Source organism: Phoca vitulina, unplaced genomic scaffold (genome assembly GCF_004348235.1).
Source record: "Phoca vitulina isolate PV1807 unplaced genomic scaffold, GSC_HSeal_1.0 scaffold4, whole genome shotgun sequence".
NCBI classification, from domain to species: Eukaryota; Metazoa; Chordata; class Mammalia; order Carnivora; family Phocidae; genus Phoca; species Phoca vitulina.
Genome location: NW_022589707.1, coordinates 58,094,622 through 58,119,158, shown reverse-complemented (window position 1 = coordinate 58,119,158; position 24,537 = coordinate 58,094,622). Strand labels below are relative to the sequence as shown.

The following is a 24,537-nucleotide window of genomic DNA, read 5'->3' as shown; positions in this document are numbered from 1 at the left end:
AATCTGTAGGAAGAACTTAAAGAGTGTTGAGTAGGATAAATGTTTAGGTAAATATAAAAGAGTCTGTAGATATATTTTTCTCACTTTCCACATTTAAAATACATATAATCATATAAAGCAAGAATTATAATACTGTTATGTTGGGTTATGACATGTATACATGAAATGTATATATGGCAAAGTACAAAAGATGGACAAAGAAATGGACAAGTACTAGAGTATAGTTTCTGTTTTACTGGAATTATTATATTGAAGTGTTGTGATAAATTAAGATGCAAATTATAATCCCTAGAACAGTTGCTAAGAAACTAACCCTGAAAAAATAGAAAGTAAAAAATATAGAGGATTAAAATGGTACACTAAAAGTATTTATCACAAAAGAAAGCAATAAAGGAGGAACAGAGGAATAAAAAAGGTGTGACACAAATAGAAAATAATTAACAAAATGGCAAAAGTAAATCCAACCATAATAATTACATTAAATATGAATGGACTGAACATTCTCCTCAAAAGGCAGAGATTGTCAAAACTGGATAAAAACACAACACTCAGCTATATATTGTCTGTAAGAAGCACACGTAATGATACGAAAGCTTAACTGACACAATAGACTTTAAGACAAGAAGTATTACTGAAGACAAAGACATTTCATAATGATAAAAAGGTCAATACATCAGGAAGATATAATAATCACAAATTGTGTATACATCTAACAATGGTCCCCAAATGCATGAAGTGAAACTGTGAAAGGAGAAATAAAGTTTCTACAATAATAATTGGAGATTTCAATCCCCATTCTCAATACTTGATAGAACAACTAACTAGACACAAAATAAGCAAGAAGATAGAAGATTTCAACAACATTATCAATCAACTTGACCTAACTGACATATATAGAAAATTCCACCCAGCAACTGCATTCTTTTCAAACATATGGGAAACATTCTCTAGGTTAGATAGACCATATGCTTGGCCATGAAAGAAATCTCAGTAGAGTGCAAAAGATGAAATCATGTAACAGAAATCTTAGAAAGCCCCAAAAAGTTGTCAATTAAAAACACAAGGGAAATTTTTAAATATTTAATGAATGAAAACAAAAAACTTAGAATTTGTGTGTGCAGATAAGGCAGTGCTTCATGGAAAATTTGTACCTTTAAATTCATATATAAGAAAATAGAAAACTCTTAAATCAGTCCTAAGCTTCTGGCTTAAGAAACTGGAAAAAGAAGAGCAAACCAGACCAAAAGCAAGCAGGGGAAGGAATTAATAAAGAATTAGCAGAAACCAAACGAACAGAAAAATGTTAGAGAAAAATCAGTGAAACTAGAAGTTGGTTCTTTGAAAAGATCAACAAAGTTGACAAAACTTTACCTAGACTGACCAAAAAAAGAAGACACAGATTACCAAAATCAGCAGTGAAAGGGTGAAATTACTACCAACCTCACAGAATTTGAAAGTATTATAAAGGAATATTATGATCAGGGCACCTGGGTAGCTCAGTCATTAAGCATCTGCCTTTGGCTCAGGTCGTGATCCCGGGGTCCTGAGACTGAGCCCTGCATCGGGCCCCCTGTCCGTGGGAAGCCTGCTTCTCCCTCTCCCACTCCCCCTCCTTGTGTTACCTCTCTTGCTCTGTCTCTCTGTCAAATAAATAAAATCTTAAAAAAAAGGAATATTATGATCAATTTTATGTCATCACTGTAGAAACTAAGGTAAAATGGATGAATTCTTAGAAAGACACAAGTTATTAGAGACAAATTGTAAAAACTAAGAACAAATAGAAAATAGAAATAGACTTCTAATAAGTAAAGAAAGGGAATAAGGAATTAAAAATCTTCCCACAATGAAAATCCCAGGATCAAATTTGGTGAATTCTATCAAATATTCAAAGAAGTAATGTTAATTCTTCACAAACTCTTTCAGAAAATAGGAGAGAAGGAAAAACTGCCCAATTTACTTTGTCAGGCCAATTTAACTGACTTCAAAGCCAGGCCAAGACATCTCAAGAAAATAAAATGGCAGATCAATATCTCTCTTGAACAAAGAAGCAAAAATCCTTAACAAAATATTAGCAAACCAAATCTAGCCACATATGAAAAGGATTATATACCATGAGCAAGTTGGATTTGTTCCAGAAATGCAAAGATGGTTTAAGATCTAAAATTCAATTAATGTAAAACACTAATAAAATAAAGAACAAAACCATATAATCCTCTCAGTAGAGTCAGAGAAAGCATTTGCCAAACTCTCAACACCCATTCATGATAAAAATCTGTAAACAAACCAGGAAAAAAAGAACTTTCTCTGTGTGATAAAGGGCATTTATTGGGAGAAAAAAAAAAAAAACCCTACACCTCACATCCTATTAATTTTTTCTTTAAAGTAGGCTCCACACCCAATATGGGGCTTGAACTCATAACCCTGAGATCAAGAGTTGCATGCTGTACTAACTGAGCCAGCCAGGCACCCCATCATATTCATATTCATTCATTTCAGTGGTGAAAGCCAGAATGTTTTCTTCCTAAGATCAAGAACAAGGCAATGTCATCCACTGTCGCCTTGTCACTACTTCTATTTGGTATTGCATAGAAGGTTCTAGTCAGTGCAGTCAGGCAAGAAAAATAAAGACATCCATACTGTCAAGGAAATGGTAAAACTACCTTTATTTACAGAAAACCTGTAGAAACTATATTTAGAAACTGCTAAGAAATAATGGAGATACACAGTACTAGACTAGTAAACATGTTCAGCAAGGTTACAGGATAGATCAGCATACAGAAATTGGTTATATTTCTAGATACTAGATAGGAATAGTCCAAAAAATAAGAAAACAATTTATTAAAAAGATGAAAATATTTAGGAATAAATTTAACAAAAGCAATGTAAGATTTGTACACTAAAAACAACAAAACATTGCTGGACAAAATTAAAGATTTAAATAAATGAAAGACTTACTTTGTTCATGGATTGAAAGACTCAGTATTAAGATGGTAATTCTCCCCAAATTGATTCATTGTAATCCCTATTAAAATTCCATGGTTGTTTTTGTTTGTTTGTTTTTGGTAGAAATTGACAGGCTAATCCTAAAATTTATGTGGAAATGCAAAGGACTTAGAGTAGCCAAAAAAATTTGTTTTTAAAGATTGACTTATTTATTTTAGAGAGGGCATGGGGAGGGACAGAGGGAAAGAAGCAGACTCCCTGTCGATTGTAGATGCAGGGCTTGATCTCGTGAACCTGAGATCACAACTGGAGCCAAGATCAAGAGCCAGATGCTCAACTGACTGACTGAGCCATCCAGGTGCCCCCAAAATATTTTTGAAAACAAGAAATTTGGAATATTTAAATTACACAATTTCAGTATTTCTTCTATTTCTTATAGATTTACATTAATGAAGTTAGCAAAAGAAAGACATAAATAAGTTGATCAAAATTGTGAATTCAGAAATAAACCTTTATATTTATGGTCAGTTGATTTTTCACAAAAGTACTAACACAATTCAATTGTAAAGGACAATGTTTCCAACAATTAGTGCTGGGATAATTATATTCCATATATAAGGCAAAAAAAAAAAACAAAAAAACCAAGTCCTTGACTGTCACCATAGAGAAAAACTAACTCAAAATTAATCATAGCCCTAAATATAGGCTTTAAAATTATAAGACTTGTGGAAGACCTTGTATTAATCAGCAAGGCATTTTTAGATACAACACCAAGAATAAAGCCATAAAAGAAATAATAATAAATTCATTAAATTGAACATTTATACTTCAAAAGACACCACTAAGGAATGAAAAGACAAGTTTCAGAGTGGAGGAAATATTAGCAAATCCTATATCTGACAAAGGGCTTATATCCAGAATATATAAAGAACTCTTACAGATCAATAATAGGAAGACAACCCAACTTAAAAATGGGTAAGACAATTGAATAGAAATATTTCACCAAAGATGTATGCATGGATGGCAGATGACCACATGAAAAAATGTTCAACATTATTAGTCATTAGGCAAATGCAAATTTAAACCATAAAAAAAATACACCTACACATCCAATACAGTGACTATAATTTAAAAGATCGACGGTGCCAAGTGTTGGCAAGGATAAAGAGAATCTGGAGCCCTCAGATGTTCTTGGAAACATAAAATGGTACAGCCACTTTGGAAAACAGTTTATCAGTTTCTTTTAAAGTTAATCAGAAACTTAGCATATAACCCAGCAATTCAGTTCCTAGGAATCTGTATAAGAAAACTGAGAACACCTGTCTAGATTGAGGCGTGTGCACAAAATGTTTATAGCTGAGTCCACATATTGATGGACTGGTAAATGGAGAGACAAAATGTGGTGTATTCATGCAATGACATACTAGTAAGCAATGAAAAAGGAACAATACACTGAATATCAACAATGCTACAATGTGAATGAACCTCAAAAGTGTTTTACTAAGTCAAGAGTCAGCAAATTTTTTCTGTAAAAGGCCAGATAGTAAATATTTTAGGGTTTGTGGGCCCTATAATCTCTGCTGCAACTGTTCAACTCTGCTGTTGTAGTGTGAAAGCAGCCATAAACAATATGGAATGGGCTTGGTTATGTTCCAATAAATTTTATTTACAAAAACACATGGCAGCCTGGATTTGGCCTTCAGATTATGGCTTGCCAATCCCTGCTAAGTGAAAGAAGTGAGATGACTAAGACTACATATTATATGGTTCCATTTAATTTTGAAATGCCAGAAAAGGCAAAGTTAGAGAAAGGGGAGAAAGCCCATTTGTGGTTGCATGTGGCTGGGAGTGGGGCTGGAGGAGTCCTGCAAAAAAACAGACTCAAGGCAAATTTGGGGGGGTGATGAAAAAGTTATAAAACTGCATTGTGATTATTGTTGTACAGCTCTACACCTCTAGTGATTAAAACTTACTAACTTTTTACCCTTACAATGAATGAAGTTAAGGGAATGTAACTTATATCTCAGTAAAGATGAAAAATATAAAAGGAATAGATATAAAAGACTGGTGGGTTTTCCTTGGTGAACCATGAAGATACCAAGTGCTATATGATATATAACTGAGGCTAGCAAATGATAAGAATACATTGGTAAAGACAAAAAGTGAAAAGAAGAATAGTTGTAATAGATGACAGAATTGGAATTTGAGAAAATTATGAAAAGCCGAAAGTATTTTTGAAAGTCGTATTTTTAAAAATTGAATACTACTAAAATTGTGCTATTTAAAAAATAACTTTTGACCTGCTTCCTTGAAATAGGATCAAAGTCAAAAGTAGCACACATCCTTTTTTCCTGAATCACATACATATTCTCCCCCTCACATAATTTGAATCCAGATTTCAGATTAAAATGTCAGTGAAAGCACCTGTATAATCTGTCTCCACTTTGCTCCAAGTTTATGAGAATGTGATGTGAAAATTTTTCAAAGAAATAAGTAACTACATTCTAGTTATATTTAAGACAAAGAAAATCCCTGCAGACCATGAGTAGACAAGAAGCCCTTAGTAATGGGTGGGTATTGATACTGTCTGGCTCACAGAAACCTGGGTCATGTGGGCCAGGGCTTAAAAAGTGGGTTTTTAAGCCAAATGTAAGAGAGTGTAGGTTGCTAGACATTTTAAGAATGCCAAATGTGTCTTACAAATGGTAGGAGATTGGAACTGGGCTGTCTGCATAAAGCAGAGAACTGGGACCATGTTTCTAGGCCGTAAAACTAGACCTGAAATAACTCCACCTGACACTGTTGGTGTTTTCCTGTGGGCCAAAGAGGCAACTATGCAAAAATGGAAATAGTAACCATATGTTGTGTGTGCATGTGGCATCTGGAATAGAGCTCTACCCATGTGGAACCAAAGCCCCAGTCTTTCTAATTTAAGACCTGCTCTGGATCTGTGCAACTCCAGAGGGATAGTGTGAGCAACCATGAAACAACATGGCAGGAAAGAGCTCACAAAGGATAAAACTTCCACATAAGGTGTGTTTGCAGGCAAGTATTTTAGGACATGTGAGGAAATCTGTTACCACAAGAGACAGCAGATACATCAAATAGGATCATTTACATCCAAGGAAATAAGACTAAGAACACAATCTCAAAAAAAGCACTTAAGTATAAGAATGTGTAAGAATTTCAAATGAGGGGCACCTGGGTGGCTCAGTCAGTTAAGCGTCTGCCTTCGGCTCAGGTCATGATCTCAGGGTCCTGGGATTGAGTCCCACATCGGGCTCCCTGCTCAGAGGGGAGCCTGCTTCTCCCTCTGCCACTCCCCCTGCTTGTGCTCTTTCTCTCTGTCAAATAAATAAATAAAATCTTAGAAAAAGAAGAATTTCAAATGAAGTGGTAACTGGCAATAAGGAATAAACAAGAACAGGCAGAATGATAAAGGACTGATGACAAATCTTGTAAATAACAAAAACTGAAGAAATTAAAAACAAAAAACTGTTTGGTAGATTAAATTCACGTAACAGAAGAGACAATTAGTGAATCAGAACTCTCAAGTGAGAGTTGCCAGTCTGGAAGAGCAGATCTTCTAGAATATAGAACAAAAAGATAAAGAGGTTGAAAACATGAAAGAGAAGTTAAGAAACATGGAATATAGACTGGGTTAAGGGTTCCAGGAGGTGAGAATATTTTGTAAGCATCGGGAAAGAGAAATTTTTTAAAGGTTGAAAGTTTGCTATATTTGGAGAGCAATTGAAAAAGCCCACCAGTTTCAAGGAGGATAAATAAGACAAAGAAAAAATTACCCCCCTAGGTATAGTGTAATGGAATTGTAGATCAAGGACACACACTCACACTTTCTTGCAATTAGGAAAGAAATGGCAGATTATCAATGCATTTGTCAGAAATTATAACTGATACCACTATACATGAACTTGTGGGTTGGTTCATGTTAAGGAAGCTAATCCAAGTGAGGCATTTTCCTTTATGAAAAGACTACTTTTCCTCCTTTGAGTTATGTTCGCTGGACGGTTGTCAGCCCAACTAAGCAAATGTGCAAATGCACTTTTCCACCTGTTAGAAATGTGGTTCCCTGCTTATAAAACACAATTTAAAGTTAATTTATAAAGCATAACTAGAATTTAAGGAGTCTGTAAGTAAATGATAAGGGTTTAATTAACATCGCTTTTTATGGTACTTCATTTGTATGTTTAGTAGAGTAAAAGAGAAGAAAGGTAAATCTTGAAGATACGGTTTAGCATATATCATCAGCATTCAGTAGCACTGATTTGTTGATGGAATAACATCAAATGAGTAAGACTGTATGCCCAATAGCGTGTGAAGGATCTCGAATTTCAAAAGAAACAATAGATACAGTCTACTTCTTAAAGAACTTAATTACACATTGAGAAAAACAACTAAGACCTTAAGGAATAATCACAAAGGACTTTATGTTAACTCCCACTGTCCTTATTGAGTGAGAGAAGTTCATCTCCTGCCCATGGTGCAAAACTAGAATCTGATCACTCTTACACCCCTGTGGTCCCTTTGAGCGAGCATGCTTTCTAGTTTCTTAAAATAGTCAAATTCCAGCAGCTTTTATGGTTCTAGCTACTCCCCTTGTCCTAGTTAGGGCCTCCTGTGGTTGGGTGACTTCCTCGGTGAAGTGATCAGGGAACCTTCCCTTCTGTTTCTTGCTCACCTTCTTCCTCACTCCTCTGGAGTTAGAGCTCCGGAGCGAGAGGGAGGTAAGGGGAATAGAAATGTGGCTCCTTGACTGGTTTATATATATTATAAGATGTCTTTACGTCCCCTGGGCTTGACAGATTTTTAAAACTGACTTTGTTTGAGAGTAATTTCATGGAGTCTCTGGAGATCCCTTGTTGCTATACATCTCTTCCCTACTGTTCTGTCTTTCTGGGTTTGTAAGTCCCTTACTCCGTCCTTAGCCTCTAGAATCATAGAAATAACATTCAGTTTCTCAGCTGTTGAGTCAGTTCACTCCTCTAGGCGGCCCTCTTACGTAGAACCAAAGACAACTCTGCACAACTCTTCACTCAGATTTCCTAAATGGATCCTGGTAAACTCTCATACATTCAGTATCTAGAGTAGAAGTCAGATACCAGTCCATCATGTCCCCTTATCTGTAGGGAACATAAATCGATCTTTCCAAGTTGTTTCTTAAAATTCCTTTCTCTGGGTGCCTGGGTGGCTCAGTTGGTTAAGCGACTGCCTTCGGCTCAGGTCATGATCCTGGAGTCCCGGGATCGAGTTCCACATCAGGCTCCCTGCTCAGCGGGGAATCTGCTTCTCTCTCTGACCCTACCCCCTCTTGTGCTCTCTCTCTTACTCTCTTTCTCTCTCAAATAAATAAAATCTTAAAAAAAAATTCCTTTTTCTTCATTTGAGAAGTATTCCCTCTCAGGTCTTGGGTTTTACTTTTTCCTACTTACAGTGTAATAAATTAGTCTTTTACTATTTCATGGATGCTGGCAGAAGGCATGAAATGCCTGAATTAGAGACAATGGACTTTGTTATTCCCAGCACAGCAAGTATCAGGACTATCAAGTTTGCCTTATTTCCCCTGAATCAAGTCCCATGGGGTGGTGGGGAGAGCCCAAATGGATTCATGCACATATAGTAGGTCACATTATAGGAGAGGAATACAGAGCTTGGGGGAATCCACTATTTTTATAGTAAGCAGTTAGCAAACCTGCTCTTTATCCCAGAGGGTGACATTCCAAGAAAGAACATAAATAATACTGTTGTATTGTTGTTTTGATTTTTCTTTTTTACTATCTCTGATTTTCATAGAGATAAATTGAAAAAGGGGTTTGCCATTCTTAAGTCTTCAGTGGAAATAAGGAAAAAGCATGGGTTGCTTCCTTATCTCACCAGTAAGCTTTTCTTTCATTAGTAAGATAGTTTTTCTTAGATGGAACCATCTAGAGCAGTAAGTGAAATGATTAGGGATATTTCTCACATCTGATCAAACTGTGATAAATACATATTATTGATGTGGTCTTCCTTTTTTAAGTAAGCAAAATAGAAGTTTCCTTATATACCTTCTGCCCTAACGTTTTGTTAATTTTTGGTATTAAAATTTTTTATCATATTATACCAAGGGGAAATAATTGCAATAGTATTTTCTCTGGACCTAAAAGACAACAGTCTGAAGAATTTTGATTATCCCTTTGAACTCAAAGGAATTATGTGATAAACTTTTAAAAAATACAAATATTTATCTAATAAAGTCTGTATAAATCCATATTAAATTGAATTAGAAAGATGTTTTATAATCTTTTCATTATTTAAAATTGGCTCCAATAGGAAGAATTTTTAAGGTCATACAAACTGCTTGTCAAAAAAATAGACGCTGATCAGTAGGTTAGTATGTTAACGGCTTCATCAAATTTTTGTTCATCTTTATTTCAGTTTCACATCTTGCAATATCTTCAACATTAAGAAAGGAAGTTACTTTGCAAAGTGGTTGAGATTATGAGCTAATACACAGTGACTGGTAATTACTTGCAGTTGAACATTAACATAGAATTACTTCCAGCCGCATTGGTAGGTAATAGAAAGAGGTTATAAATTAAAGGCTAGAGGACTGGGTCTGCCACTTATTAGCTGTGTTACATTACATTGGGTAAGGTATTTTATTTTTGATAATGTGTCATCATCTGTAAAGTAAATATAATAACTTCATGGGATCAAGCAGGTTTGTGAACTAAATGTTTTTTAAATGTTAGTCTGGTGGTGTTATTTACATGCCTCTCAACAAATATGCCTTATTGGTGGCTGTAAACATAATTCTGTATTAAAACTTACATGTATAAAAGTCCCAAAGCTAGCTGTATCTGTGGGGATGAATTTGTATGTGGGAGTATCTCCCTCTGTTCCTGGGTTAGCAGGTTTATGTGTGCATGCACATGGTGAGTAGGGTATGTCTGTCTGTGGGCATGCAAGGGTTGATGTGCATGCAGGTGACCTCTGCATGTATATGTGCTTGCATGTATCTGTGTTCTTTCTTTATGGATGTTTGTGCCTGCATGTGCCTGTGTTCATTTCATGGGGCTGAATGAATAGCAATTAGTTCATTAGGGTTTGCCTATTGGCACTTTAAAAAAACAGCAAAATAACTCTAATTATTTGTATTTATGGAGCAATTATAAGAAGTTCTAAATTTTTATTTTTGGTGTTAGATTAGGCACTATTGCATGTTAAATTCCTTTGAACACTGACAAGGGATATGTTAAATTTGTTTTTGGACTGCAGAACCTTTGTTTTGAGACACTTGATCTTTATAAACACTAAAGTTTGTCACATATTCCTTTTTTTTCATATAAAAGGGAACGACAGCTTGAAATTCATGACTTCTCAAACTTATTTTCGGAAAAAATGCTGGGTTAATATCTTTTATAGCTGTTTCAGGGTTTTTTTGTTGTTGTTGTTAGTTTAGCAGTTGTCAAATTTTTCTAAGATTTTGTTGTCTCCCCGTAAGTTATTAACTTGTTTCTTTAGACAGTAGAGAATAATGCTTAGGAGAGCAGACTCTGGAATTCTGCTTCCTAAGTTCAAGTATTTGTTTCAGCACTTAACTGTGTGACTTTTAGTAAGCTTTTTAACCTTCTACCCCAGTTTCCCTCACCTATAAAATGGGGAAGATAATAGTACCTATTTCATATGCTTTTATTAAAAAATGAATGAGGTAATTTACATAAAAGTGGCATAGTGCCTCCTTCCTGGTTTTAAACTAGCTCTCTTCTCATTTTTTTTTTTTCCTTCTCTTCCCAAAGCCCCAGGACCCTGCTTCCTTTCCTACTGCTAGCTCTTAGTCCTTTTAAGTTAAGATTTCTCATTTCCCTGGCCTACTCTGGAGTGGAATCCATTGTGAGAAATCTTTCTCTTCCTTTCAGTATCTGAGGCGAAGGTACTCAACCAGTCTTTGAGGCTGAGTTTTGTTTTATTTTGTTTTTAAATTTTAACAATAGTGGGGGAAACTAACAGGACAGAAATAGCAAATGAATGGGCACGATGTTAATTAGGTTTCCAAATATTCACAATAAAATGTATTCCTAGTTCTCAGATTTTAAGTGGGGCCAGTCTCTGATTTTTCTTCATCTAGTTTCACAGATGTTTTAGTCAGTTCTTTGTATTTATGCTAATTCTTCTCTCTACACTTATTATTTCTTCTTTGTGACCCAGGGTCACTTATTCCCTGGCTTTTTTAAACCTTGGAGCTCATGTGCTTGAAACCCCTTTCATGTTTAAAGAGTTTCCTCTCTCCTTCCCTCTTAATATTTTTTTCTTTCGGCTTCGTTGAGCTATAATTGACATATAACATTGTGTAAGTTTAAGGTATACAGTGTACTGATTTGACCATAAGCTTAGTTAACACATCTGTCACCTCACATAATTACAGTTTTTTTGTGTGTAGTGAGAACTTTTAAGATCTATTCCCCTAGCAACTTTCAAATTGCTGTACAGTATTAACTGTAGTCACCATGCTGTACATTACATTCCAGAACTTCCTCATCTTGTAACTGGAAATTTGTACCCTTTGACCACTATTGCCCATATCCTGTCCCCCATCCCATCTGTGGCGACCACCAATCTGCTCTTTGTTTCTATGAATTTTTTTTTTAAGATTCTACATATAAGTGAGATCAAACAGTATTTTTCTTCGGCTGATTTATTTTACTTAGGAGAATACCCTCAAGATCCATTCTTAATTTTTTTTTCTAAGGCCACAGAGTAGCTAATGAGTATTTAGAAACACAAAGTTAGATATATCTATAGTTTAGTTTAAAAAATCAAGTCAGTAAAGCTTAATGTTCCCTTTGTAAATGAAGGTTGTGTGGGCATTTCATCTTAGTGACTGGGGTGGGTAGATCCCCTGAAGTGAGGACAAGGAGCTTCTGTGCAATGTGATAGAATGTGGGCCTACAGAGGCTGTCTTGGGCAGAGCTTCAGAGCTGTGGATGAGGTGGGACGGGTTGTGTGTATGTGTGTGGGGCAGGAGTATTGCCCTTCTGCCTCTTCCTCCCAGAGACAACTTTGTGTCTACTTTCCACTGGTTCTAAAGTCAACTCTCCACTGGCTTCAGATGGCCGTGGGCTCTTGAGCATCATAGGAAAAAGAGAAGGGACATTCTAAACAAAAGTATGGAAGATGAGAGTGTTTGCCGTTGTTATGTAGGCCTGCCCCTCTTCTGAATGTGGTTGTAAGCAGCACAGGGACCACCTTGTTCCGAAGCAAAGGAGGACTTACGGTGTCCTGCTTTCATTTTACATAGTTCTTGACTAAAATTTGTAATCTGAGTATATATGTTTAGGAAGATGGGCTCCCACTTACCCTAATCTCTACTGAATTGAAAACAACGTAGCTATGTAATATTTCAGAGATGAACAATGTTATGTGAAAACTATAAGGTTGCATAGTTGAACTGGGTATTCCAGGCAAAGTAAGGTGTATACCATGATGGATGCTTTTTGTTTTCAGGGATTTGTTAAGGCTGTTAAGAACAAAAACTTCTCTGGCTTACTTTGATGGTTCAAGGCCTTTAAAAAAACAGAGTGATTTGAATTGATCATTCTCAGATTATTTTTGTTTATTTATTTTTGAAGATTATTTTTAAAATGAAAAATTACAAATTGCCTTGATTAATCTCTAGGCATTATGGGCTGTTCTGTACAAGCTCTTGCCAGTTTTGAAACAGCACTGAAACATCATTAATATTCAGAAAACACTTAATTTTATACCTCTATCCTAATTAAATGACTTGTACAATTTGAAATCCTATTTATTTTTTATCATAGAGAATAATCTGTCCTGATTTATAATGATCACCTACTAATTTTGATTCCTTTTCTCATGAAAATTAATGTTCTCTAGAAAAAAATTATGTCATTTCAACAGAGAGCAGGGAACACAAATATTAACATAGATCATCTTACTTGTATATCTTTGCAACAACATTGTATGAGAGGTCCATAAGCTACAAAGAGCTTTTAAGAAACTGAAGGAATCTAAAAAAAAAAATAAAATAACAAACCCCAAAAAACAACAACTGAAGGAACCTAAGGATCTTAATATAAAAGAAAGAATGTAAACCATTCCGTTGTTTAGGTGCTTTATTTCCTTCCATGCTGTTTGTCTTCTATTTGCCATAGATAAAAAATGAGTTTTCTAGCAACCTATATACTTTTCCTCTTGAGCATTTATAGGCTTTAGTAGCAACTGTCTGTTTTGCTTTTTATTGCCATGGTTATCCAAGGTAAGTATTTAGCTAATACTAAAATACATTGTATTTTTGCTTTATGTCCTTGCGGAAATCAATGTATTTTACAGACTTTACTTGTGTTTACACTTTGCCTAAGTAGGTAATATAAAACTGGGCTCACTATAGGTGTTCAAGGAATAACTGTTAGTTGATGAGTGTCATCTTTTCTGCAAAGAAAATAATGCCAATATTAAATAACTTCCCCCAAATTGCCAATTAGTCCCTTATAAAATGCTCAGGAATATTTTACTCCTGGTCTGGCATATTTGAAGCAGATTATACATCATCTAAAATATATTAGTTTTTTTTTTTTTTTTTGAGTTCCAGCCAGGTTGGTGTTCAATATAAGTTATTTCTGTTAGAAGTGTACCTTCTGGCAATACTTACGTTCCAGTTTTGAGCTTTTATTTAATTTTGAGAAAATTTATTCTGCTCCGATAAATTCTAAGGAAGGTGTCCTACAGTGCTGCGGTGGCATGATAGAATCTCTGTCTGCTAACTATTGGCATCCTAGGCTATACACAGTTGGAGATGGGTCTGGTGGTTGCAATTTTATAACCTCAAACACTCTGGACCAAGGGCTCCCAAATGCTGATGCATAGAGACTATATAGAACCACAAAAATCAGTCTGGGACAGGTACAGGGATCTGCGTTGGTCAGGACTTTGTGAGTTTGGGGTTTTTTGTTGTTGTTGTTTTTGTTTTGTTTTGTTTTGTTGTTTTTAATTTCCCAGGTGATTCCAAGGGACTTTGTGTGGGGGCCATTTCTCCAAACCAGAAATGGGCACAGTTTTCAATTCAGCAGACCCTTAACTGCACCATTTGATTGCATATGTAATCTTGTTTTTTTTTTAATTATTTTTTTCATCATGATAACTGTACTCTTTAATCCCATCCCCTGCTTTCCCCATCCCCCGCCCACCTCCTCTCTGGTAACCATCAGTTTGTTCTTTATAGTTAAGAGTCTATTTCTTGGTTTGTCTTTGTCTCTTTTTTCCTTTGTTTTGTTTCTTAAATTCCACATATGAGTGAGATCGTATGGTATTTGTCTTTCTCTGACTTATTTCAGCATTATACTCTCTAGCTCCATCCATTTTTTGCAAATGGCAAGACTTCATTCGTTTTTATGGCTGAATAATATTCCACTGTGTATATATACCACATTGTCTTTATCCATTCATCTGTCAACAGACCCTGGGGCTGCTTCCATAGTTTTGCTATTGTAAATACTGCTACTATAAACATAGGGGTGCATATATCCCTTTGAATTAGCATTGTTGTTTGTTTTTGTGTGTGTGTGTGTGTGTGGGTTTTTTTGTTTTTTGTTTTTTGTTTTGGTAAATACCCAGTAGTTTAATGAATTCCAAGCCATATTGCAATAATGACTTTTCTCATAAACCTGGGAGTGTTACCATTCCATTTAGGAGAATACACTCTAAGTTATGATTATAGCAAATGTCCATCAACAGACGAATGGATAAAGAAGATGTAGTGTATATGTGTGTGTGTATATCTCCACTGTAATGTTATTCAGCCATGAGGAAGAAGGATATCCTGCCATTTATAACAACAAGGATCAACCTTGAAGGCATTAGGCTAAGAGAAAGACAAATATTGTATGATATCACTTGTATGTGGGTTCTAAAAAGGTTGAACTCATAGAAACAGTAGAGTGGTGATGGTGGTGGCTACCAGGAGCGGGAGGGTAGAGGAAATTGGGGTTGGTCAAAAGATACACACTTCCAGTTATAAGATGAATAAGTTTTATGGATCTAATGTATAGCATTTTGATTATACTTAATAATACTGTATTGTATATTTAAAAGCTGCTAAAAGAGTAAATTTCAACTGTTCTCACCACAAAAAAAGAAATGGTAATTATGGGACGGGGTAGAGGTATTAACTAATGCTATGGTGGCATCATTTTGCAGTATATACAGGTATGAAATCAACATGTTCAGTAACTTTAAACTTCCACAATACTGTATGTCAAAATTATATCTCCATAAAACTGGAAAGTAAAATAAAAGTTGAGTGACTAAAGAGTAACATACAGTAAGATATTCAATACTAGTGAGTTGCTAATACTGTTTACAATTTTGAAGTGCTTAGTAATTGATAAGCTAAGATGGGAACTTAGAAACTAATGTGGTCTCTGTATTAATGTATTGGCTTTGACTTTAATCAATTGGCATCCAAAATACTGGTTTTTTGCCTTATAAAAAGTGTTTAAAGAAGAAGATATTCATGGTGTACAAAGGTAAAATCTGAAATAATGTGGAAAAATTTAGTCTACATGTTTCCCAAAACACTATTTTAACTGTACAAGTGAAGCATTTTTATAGCCTATTTTTTATTGAAGTATAGTTGACATATTAGTTTCAGTTGGACAACATAAGGGATTCAACATTTATATACATTTTGAAATGGTTACTACCACAAGTCTAGTTACCTTCTGTCACCAAACATAGTTATTACAATATTATTGACTGTATTCCCTATGCTGTACTTTACATCCCTACGACTTATTTGTTGTATAACTGGAAGTCTGTACCTCTTATTTTCGATAGTTTTAATCCTAGAAACTTGGAAGAATAAATCTTTGCAGTGAAATATTATCTCTTTTTGAAACCTATGAGGAAAAAAATGATTTATTAGTATCCAAAAATTAAAATAAGAAGTACTTAAAAACTGGTATTCACTTTTGTTCTCATCTTATTTCTCCTCCCCTCTCCCCAAAGCAGATTGCCAAACTGAGGCAGCAACTACAACGTAGTAAACAGAGTAGTCGGCACGGTAAGGAGAAAGATCGTCAGTCACCTCTTCATGGCAACCATGTAACAATCAATCACACTCAGGTAGGCTAATTTCTTGTCCACATTTGAATAATTCCTTTTAAAGGGTTCATTATAAAGGGGGGATCCATTATTTTAGGATTAAAAAATTAATAATATAAATCCCTAGCTCTACTAAATTACTACTACTGGTTAAATTGTTGCAAGAAGTTTTTTCACCCCTCCATATACATAATTTTCTTTTAATAATAGACCTAACAGAGTGTAGTCACCTCAAGGATGATTGATACTAAAATCCTAGCTCATTCACTTATTAAGCAACTATGGGCATTATCTCATTTAATCTTCCTAATAGTACCTTAAGCCATCTATATCTCTTTATCTATATTTACCCCTATTTTACATAAGAAGAAATTGAGGATTAGAGTTCTGTTGGGGATCCCCCAACTCCCCCCACCCCAGGAACATGTACTTCCATGGAATAAGTTTGGGAAATGCTGTTCTAGACCAAATTCACTTAAAATATTGATATAAATTTTAGTAAATCAAATACAGTAGTATAGAAAAAGAAACCCAAGTAGTGAATCAAAACAAATGTAAACAGGGTGATTCAGAAACATATGGATGATTCAGCATTAAGAAAGGTGTTAGTTTAGTTAACTGCATCAGAAGGTCAAAGTAGACGCTGAATAATATTTGATAAAAACTCAGTATTCTTATGTGATAAAACCTTATTAACTAAAAATAGGATACTTCCTAATGTGACTTACTGCAAGTGTAGTGAGATCCTAACAATAAAATACTGGAAGCATTTCTGTTAAAATAAAAATCAAGTCATAGATGCCCATAATTACTGATATTACTTGCTAGTGGTTTAGAGGCTCTGGACAGAGCAGTAAGAAAAAGAAACAGCTTTCATTATCTGTATATGATATGATTATATTTAGAAAATCAAAGTGAATGAACTAAACCATCGAAACCAATAGGATAGCCAGTACCAAGTGTTGGTGAGGATGTGGATCAACTAGAACAGACATTCATTGCTAATGGGAACACAAAATGGTACCACCACTTTGGAAAACAGTTTGGCATTTTCCTAAAAAGTTAAACACACATACACTGACTATAGAGCCCCCAAATTCCACTCTTTGATATCTAGGCATGAGAAATAAAAACATATATCCATACTAAGACTTTTACATCAGTGTTCATGGAGGCATTATTTATAAGAGTCAAAAAATGGAAACAAATATCTATTAGCTGGTGAATGGATAAAACAACATTTCATAATATCCATGCAATACTACTCAGCAGTAAAAAGGAAGGAACTACTGATACTTATGAGAACACGGTTGAATCTCAAAAACATCACGCTAAGTGAAAGAAGTCAGAAGCAAAAGTCTACATAGTGTATGATTCATTATGTTAAATTCTCAAAAAGGCAATATTATAGAGACAAAGTATGATTTTTTTCTTATCTGGTAGAAATAATATATTTTATTCTTACTCTGTTTATTTCATGCACCTTTTCTGTAAGAGCCCAGTGCATTTATAGAAGATCTATTGACTTGCTGATTTAACAAAAAAGACTTAGGCAGGTGTTCCTAATTTACATTGAATTTTTGACATTGTGGTTAGGTATAAAAATAATTATCTGCCATACATACTGAAATATTTGTAGGCGAAGTATGAAGTCTAGAATGTGCTTTAAAATTATCTAAGAACAGAAGAAAAGGGATACTTGATGAAACAAGATTGGCAGATGTTGGTAATTTTTGAAGCTGGATGATGTGCACATGAGAGTTCATTATGGTATAGCATTTAATTATGCTTATGATTATAATTTTTCATAACAAAAAGAAAAAACTGAGAACTTAAACGATTAAATATAAACATAAAAATCAGTAGTTTCTCTTATATGAATGAAGGTAAACCACTGTACCCTCTACTTAGAATACTTCTAACACCACATGTGTGGGAGGTTTTCCCATACCATTTGCCAACTCTCCAGACACCAGCTGAGTGTCTTACAATTCAATATAACACTAACTACTCGGAGTTGGCACAGACCCCACAGTTTAAGGGCTCAGCCCTACAAGACTGCCCACCCTCCCCCCTTAAGATGCCAGTCACAAGTCCCAGATTGTCATCTGTACTTCTGACCATCTGGCTATAAAAAAGTAATTCCCAACAACCACTTCAGGTTCAGTAATTTGTTAGATGGCTCACAGAACTCAGGGAATCACTTATGTGTACTCTTTTATTATAAGGGATATAATAAAGGATGCAGACGAACAGTTTGATAAAGAGGTACATAGGGCAAGGTCTGGAGAGGTCTCAAGTGCAGGGGCTTCTGCCTCCCTGGAGTCGGGGCGTGCCACTCTTTTGGCATGTGGATACGTGTTCACCAACCTGGAAGTTCTCTGAACCCATAGTTTAGAGATTTTTATGAAGGCTTCATCACATTGGCATGATCCATTATTAACTCCATCTCCAGCCCTTCTGCCCCCTCCAGAGGATGTGTGGGGCTGGAAGTTCCAAGCTTATAATCATGGCTTGATCTTTCTGTTGACTAGAAGCTATCCAGGAGCCCCTCAAGAGTCACCTCATTAGAATAGAAGACTGTTCCTTCTCTCACCCAGGAAATTCCAAGGGATTTAGGAGCTCTGTCCAGTTCCAGGGTGAGAAACCAAATACGGGAACCCAAAAGATGCCCCTAGCATACCTATCACTCAGGAAATTAGAAGAATTTTGGGAAATGTGTGTCAAGAACCAGGACAGACACCAAATATATGTAACTTGTTATGTTACAGTTCTCAAACACGTATGTAAGAAAAATATATACAATGCCTAGAATTTGACATAAAATAAATATGCAAATTATAAGACTTTATTGAGGATATGAAATACAAAACCAAGACCTAAATGGGAAGTCCCAACACATTCATGTATGGGAAGGGAAGACTCAGTATTTTTTAAATAGCAATTTACCCGAAATTAATGTACAGATTGAGTTCCAACAGAAATTTAGAAGGACTTGTTTTGTTACTTGAAAAGTTGTTCTCAAAGGTCCTATGGAAAACTAATGCCAATTAATAGAAAAAATTTGAAAAGGTTTTTCCTATAAGATACCAACATGTACTATAAAATAGCAATTAAAGTGAAGCTCTGTATAGGGAATATCTGTTAAGGAAATGAAATCAGAATCAAATCAAATATAGAAATCCATAAGGAAATCAAATATAGAATCATAAATGTTGGCAGTTTGATTACTGGGTGGCAAAAAACATACTACTTCACACCATACACAAAAATAAATCATGATAGGTTAAATATTTAAAAATGAAAAACAATAAAAGTACTGAAAGATATCTGATACTAAAGTAAGCAGCACATGTATGACAAAGAGGTACAACTTCAATATGAAAAAATCTCGTGCATCAATAACAAAGGACATTAGCAGGCAGCGGTTCACAGATGGCAGAAGCACAGCCCTGAGTACAGGAAATATTATTCATGTGTTAATCAGTGCTTAGCAGTCCACCTCATTATGAATCCTACGGATCAACTTTAATCATTCCGAGTAAGATAGAGAACATGTATTATTTTTATTTTTACCTTGTTCATCTTTGTTTTCCTTATTTCCTTTCTGTGGTAGAAGTTTCTTGAGCATCAAAAGGCTTATCTTACTCTAAACTCTAAAGAACAGACGGTTACCGGAGGGGAGGTGGGGGGGTACCTGAAGTAGGTGTGGGGATGAAGAGTACACTTACCATGATGAGCACTGAGTTATGTATAGAATTGTTGAATCACTCTATTATACACCTGAAACTAATATAATACTGTATGTTAACTATACTGGATTTTTTTTTTTTTTAAAGACTGATCTTGGGCCCCTGGGTGGCTCGGTCAGTTAAGTGGCTGCCTTCGGCTCGGGTCATGATCCTGGGGTCCTGGGATTGAGCCCCCCATCAGGCTCCCTGCTCGGCAGGGAGCCTGCTTCTCCCTCTGCCTGCTACACCACCTGCTTGTGCACTCTCTCTCTCTCTGTCAAATAAATAAAATCTTAGGGGCGCCTGAGTGGCTCAGTCGTTAAGCGTCTGCCTTTGGCTCAGGTCATGGTCCCAGGGTCCTGGGATCGAGCCCACATCAGGCTCCCTGCTCAGTGGGGAGCCTGCTTCTCCCTCTCCCACTCCCCCTGCTTGTGTTCCCTCTCTCGCTGTGTGTCTCTGTCAAATAAATAAATAAAATCTTTAAAAAAAAATAAAATCTTAAAAAAAATTTTTAAAGGGCTTATCTTATACTTTTTGGTACTGTCTGTGACAACCGTGAGAGGTGGTTAATTCTTGAGAACTTCTCCAAAAGACTTTTGAAAACAACCTTAAAGTTGTTAAGTGAGTGTCATTGAACTGAAAATGATGTATTGTTGCCACATTATTTAATAATCCATAAGGTTTTCAAAATGGAAATTAAAAATACTAGAAGGTAATTGTAACAGTGAAGGAAACAAATCTTTTAAACACACACATAGAGCTGTCCAGTAAAGCCACATGATCCACTTAACTGACAGGATTTCAACTATGCTTTTTCAGTAAAAACAGCAAATGGAAAAAGAAACAGTGCAGAAGAGTCTGTCTGCTGTCCTAATGAAATAGTGTATATGTTATGCCATTATACCTTTTACACTTCACCTTAAAGGATTATTTTGACTCTAGAGTTTTTACCTTCCTTACTTTAGAACCTAAATTTCTGTATGTGAATCTGAATTTATAAATTGTATTTGAAATGTTGAAATAATTCCACTCATTTGAGTTTCCATTTTCAGATTTACCGTGCTCTTTAGTTCTTGATTTCTTGATTTTTTGGCCACAAATAATTTGACACCACCTTATCTTATGTTTTGTAGGCTACTGGATCAAGATCAGTCCCTATGCCGCTGTCAAATATATCAGTGCCAAAATCATCCGTTTCACGTGTGCCCTGCAATGTAGAAGGAATAAGTCCTGAATTAGAAAAGGTATTCATTAAAGAAAATAATGGGAAGGAGGAAGTGTCCAAGGTAAGGTTATGTGCAATGTTTGAATCCTTTTTTTTCTTTAATATTTAGAACTGTCTTAAAAGTCCTTTTTTTGGTAACAGCTTTATTAGCTATAATTCACATACCATCAATTTACCCATGTGAAGTGTACAACTCAGTGGTTTTTTTTTTGTATATTCACAGTTGTGCAACCATCACCACAATCAATTTTACAGCATTTTCATCACCCCAGAAAGAAACTCTGATCCTTTAGTAATCATCCCTCATTTCCTTCCAGTGCCCCCAGCTGTAGACAACTACTAATCCTACTTTCTCTGTCTACAGCTTTGCCCGTTCTAGACATTTCGTATAAATGGAATTATGCAATACATGGCCTTTTGTAACTGACTTTTTTCATTTAACATAATGTTTTTGAGGTTTACCCATGTTGTAACACTTATCAGTACTTCGTTCCTTTTTATTGTCAAATAGTCAGTGTGTGAATTTTATTTAGCTAGTCATCAGTTGATGAACATGGTCTTGTTCCTACTTTTTGGCTATTATGAATAATGCTGCTATGAAATTCATATACAAGATTTCATGCGCACATGTTTTCCTTTCTCTTGGGTATATACCTAGTTGTGGAATGGCTGGCTTGGTAGCTCTTTGTTTAACCTTTTGAGAAACTGCCAGATTGTTTTCCAGAGTGTCTGAACTACACCATTTACTTGTATGAAGGTTCCAGTTTCTCCCATCGTCACCCATACTTGCAATTCTTTTTTATTATAGACATCCTATTGGGTGTGGGTATCTTCTCATGGTGTAGCTATGCATTTCCTGAAGGCTAATGATGTTAAGCATCTTCTGTGTGCTGTTGGCCATTTGTATATCTTCTTTTTTTAAAAAATTTTTTATTGTTATGTTAATCACCATACATTACATCATTAGTTTTTGATGTAGTGTTCCATGATTCATTGTTGGTGCATAACACCCCGTGCTTCATGCAGAACATGCCCTCTTTAATACCCATCACCAGGCTAACCCATCCTCCCACCCTCCTCCCCTCTAGAACCCTCAGTTTGTTTTTCAGAGTCCATCATCTCTCATGGTTCATCTCCCCCTCCGATTTCCCCCCCTTCATTTTTCCCCTCCTGCTATCTTCTTCTTTTTTTTTTTCTTAACATATTGCATTATTTGTTTCAGAGGTACAGATCTGTGATTCAACAGTCTTGCACAATTCACAGCACTCACCATAGCACATACCTCCCCAATGTCTATCACCCAGCCACCCCATCCCTCCCACCCCACCCCCCACTCCAGCAACCCTCAGTTTGTTTCCTGAGATTAAGAATTCCTCATATCAGTGAGGTCATATGATACATGTCTTTCTCTGATTGACTTATTTCGCTCAGCATAACACCCTCCAGTTCTATCCACGTCGTTGCAAATGGCGAGATCTCATTCCTTTTGATGGCTGCATAATATTCCATTGTATATATATACCATATCTTTTTTATCCATTCATCTATTGATGGACATCTTGGCTCTTTCCACAGTTTGGCTATTGTGGACATTGCTACTATAAACATCGGGGTGCACGTACCCCTTTGGATCCCTACATTTGTATCTTTGGGGTAAATACCCAGTAGTGCAATTGCTGGATCATATGGTAGCTCTATTTTCAACTTTTTGAGGAACCTCCATACTGTTTTCCAGAGTGGTTGCACCAGCTTGCATTCCCACCAACAGTGTAGGGGGGTTCCCCTTTCTCCGCATCCCCGCCAACATCTGTCTTTTCCTGACTTGTTAATTTTAGCCATTCTGACTGGTGTGAGGTGGTATCTCATTGAGGGTTTGATTTGGATTTCCCTGATGCCGAGCAATGTTGAGCACTTTTTCATGTGTCTGTTGGCCATTTGGATGTCTTCTTTGGAAAAATGTCTGTTCATGTCTTCTGCCCATTTCTTGATTGGATTCTTTGTTCTTTGGGTGTTGAGTTTGATAAGTTCTTTATAGATTTTGGATACTAGCCCTTTATCTGATATGTCATTTGCAAATATCTTCTCCCATTCTGTTGGTTGTCTTTTGGTTTTGTTGACTGTTTCTTTTGCTGTGCAAAAGCTTTTTATCTTGAAGTCCCAATAGTTCATTTTTGCCCTTGCTTCCCTTGCCTTTGGCGATGTTTCTAGGAAGAAGTTGCTGTGGCTGAGGTCGAAGAGGTTGCTGCCTGTGTTCTCCTTTAGTATTTTGATGGATTCCTGTCTCACATTTAGGTCTTTCAACCATTTGGAGTCTATTTTTGTGCGTGGTGTAAGGAAATGGTCCAGTTTTCCCAACACCATTTGTTGAAGAGACTGTCTTTTTTCCATTAGACATTCTTTCCTGCTTTGTCAAAGATTAGTTGACCATAGAGTTGAGGGTCCATTTCTGGGCTCTCTATTCTGTTCCCTTGATCTATTACAAAGCTGTCATCATCAAGACAGTACTTCCATTTCTATTTTTTGGAACAGTTTCAGATACTTTGTGCCAGTACCGTACTGTCTTGATGATGACAGCTTTGTAATAGAGCCTAAGTCAGGAATTGTGATGCCGCCAGCTTTACTTTTCTTTTTCAACATTCCCCTGGCTATGCGGGGTCTTTTCCGGTTCCATACAAATTTTAGGATTATTTGTTCCATTTCTTTGAAAAAAGTGGATGGTATTTTGATGGGGATTGCATTGAATGTGTAGATTGCTCTAGGTAGCATTGACAATTTCACGATATTTGTTCTTCCAATCCATGAGCATGGAATGTTTTTCCATTTCTTTGTGTCTTCCTCAATTTCTTTCATGAGTATTTTATAGTTTTCTGAGTACAGATCCTTTGCCTCTTTGGTTAGATTTATTCCTAGGTATCTTATGGTTTTGGGTGCAATTGTAAATGGGATCGACTCCTTAATTTCTCTTTCTTCTGTCTTGTTGTTGGTGTATAAGAATGCCACTGATTTCTGTGCATTGATTTTATATCCTGCCACTTTACTGAATTCCTGTATGAGTTCTAGCAGTTTTGGGGTAGAGTCTTTTGGGTTTTTCACATAAAGTATCATATCGTCTGCAAAGAGTGAGAGTTTGACTTCTTCTTTGCCGATTTGGATGCCTTTTATTTCTTTTTGTTGTCTGATTGCTGTGGCTAGGACTTCTAATACTATGTTGAATAGCAGTGGTGATAGTGGACATCCCTGCCACATTCCTGACCTTAGGGGTTAAGCTCTCAGTTTTTCCCATTGAGAATGATATTCGCTGTGGGTTTTTCATAGATGGCTTTTATGATATTGAGATACGTACCCTCTATCCCTATACTCTGAAGAGTTTTGATCAAGAAAGGATGCTGTACTTTGTCAGATGCTTTTTCTGCATCTATTGAGAGGATCATATGATTCTTGTTCTTTCTTTTGTTAATGTATTGTATCACGTTGATTGATTTGCGGATGTTGAACCAACCTTGCAGCCCAGGGATAAAT

General features: G+C 35.9%; 1 protein-coding gene across 1 annotated transcript in view; it reads left to right on the top strand.

The window, feature by feature from the left end:
- The window catches only part of GLCCI1 (glucocorticoid induced 1), a 107,875-nt gene that overhangs the window by 59,123 nt on the left and 24,215 nt on the right, over positions 1-24,537 (top strand). The window contains exons 4-5 of the mRNA XM_032402062.1: positions 15,967-16,083; positions 20,927-21,079. Coding sequence (XP_032257953.1) covers positions 15,967-16,083; positions 20,927-21,079 — 270 coding nt within the window. The remainder of the gene's footprint in view (positions 1-15,966; positions 16,084-20,926; positions 21,080-24,537) is intronic.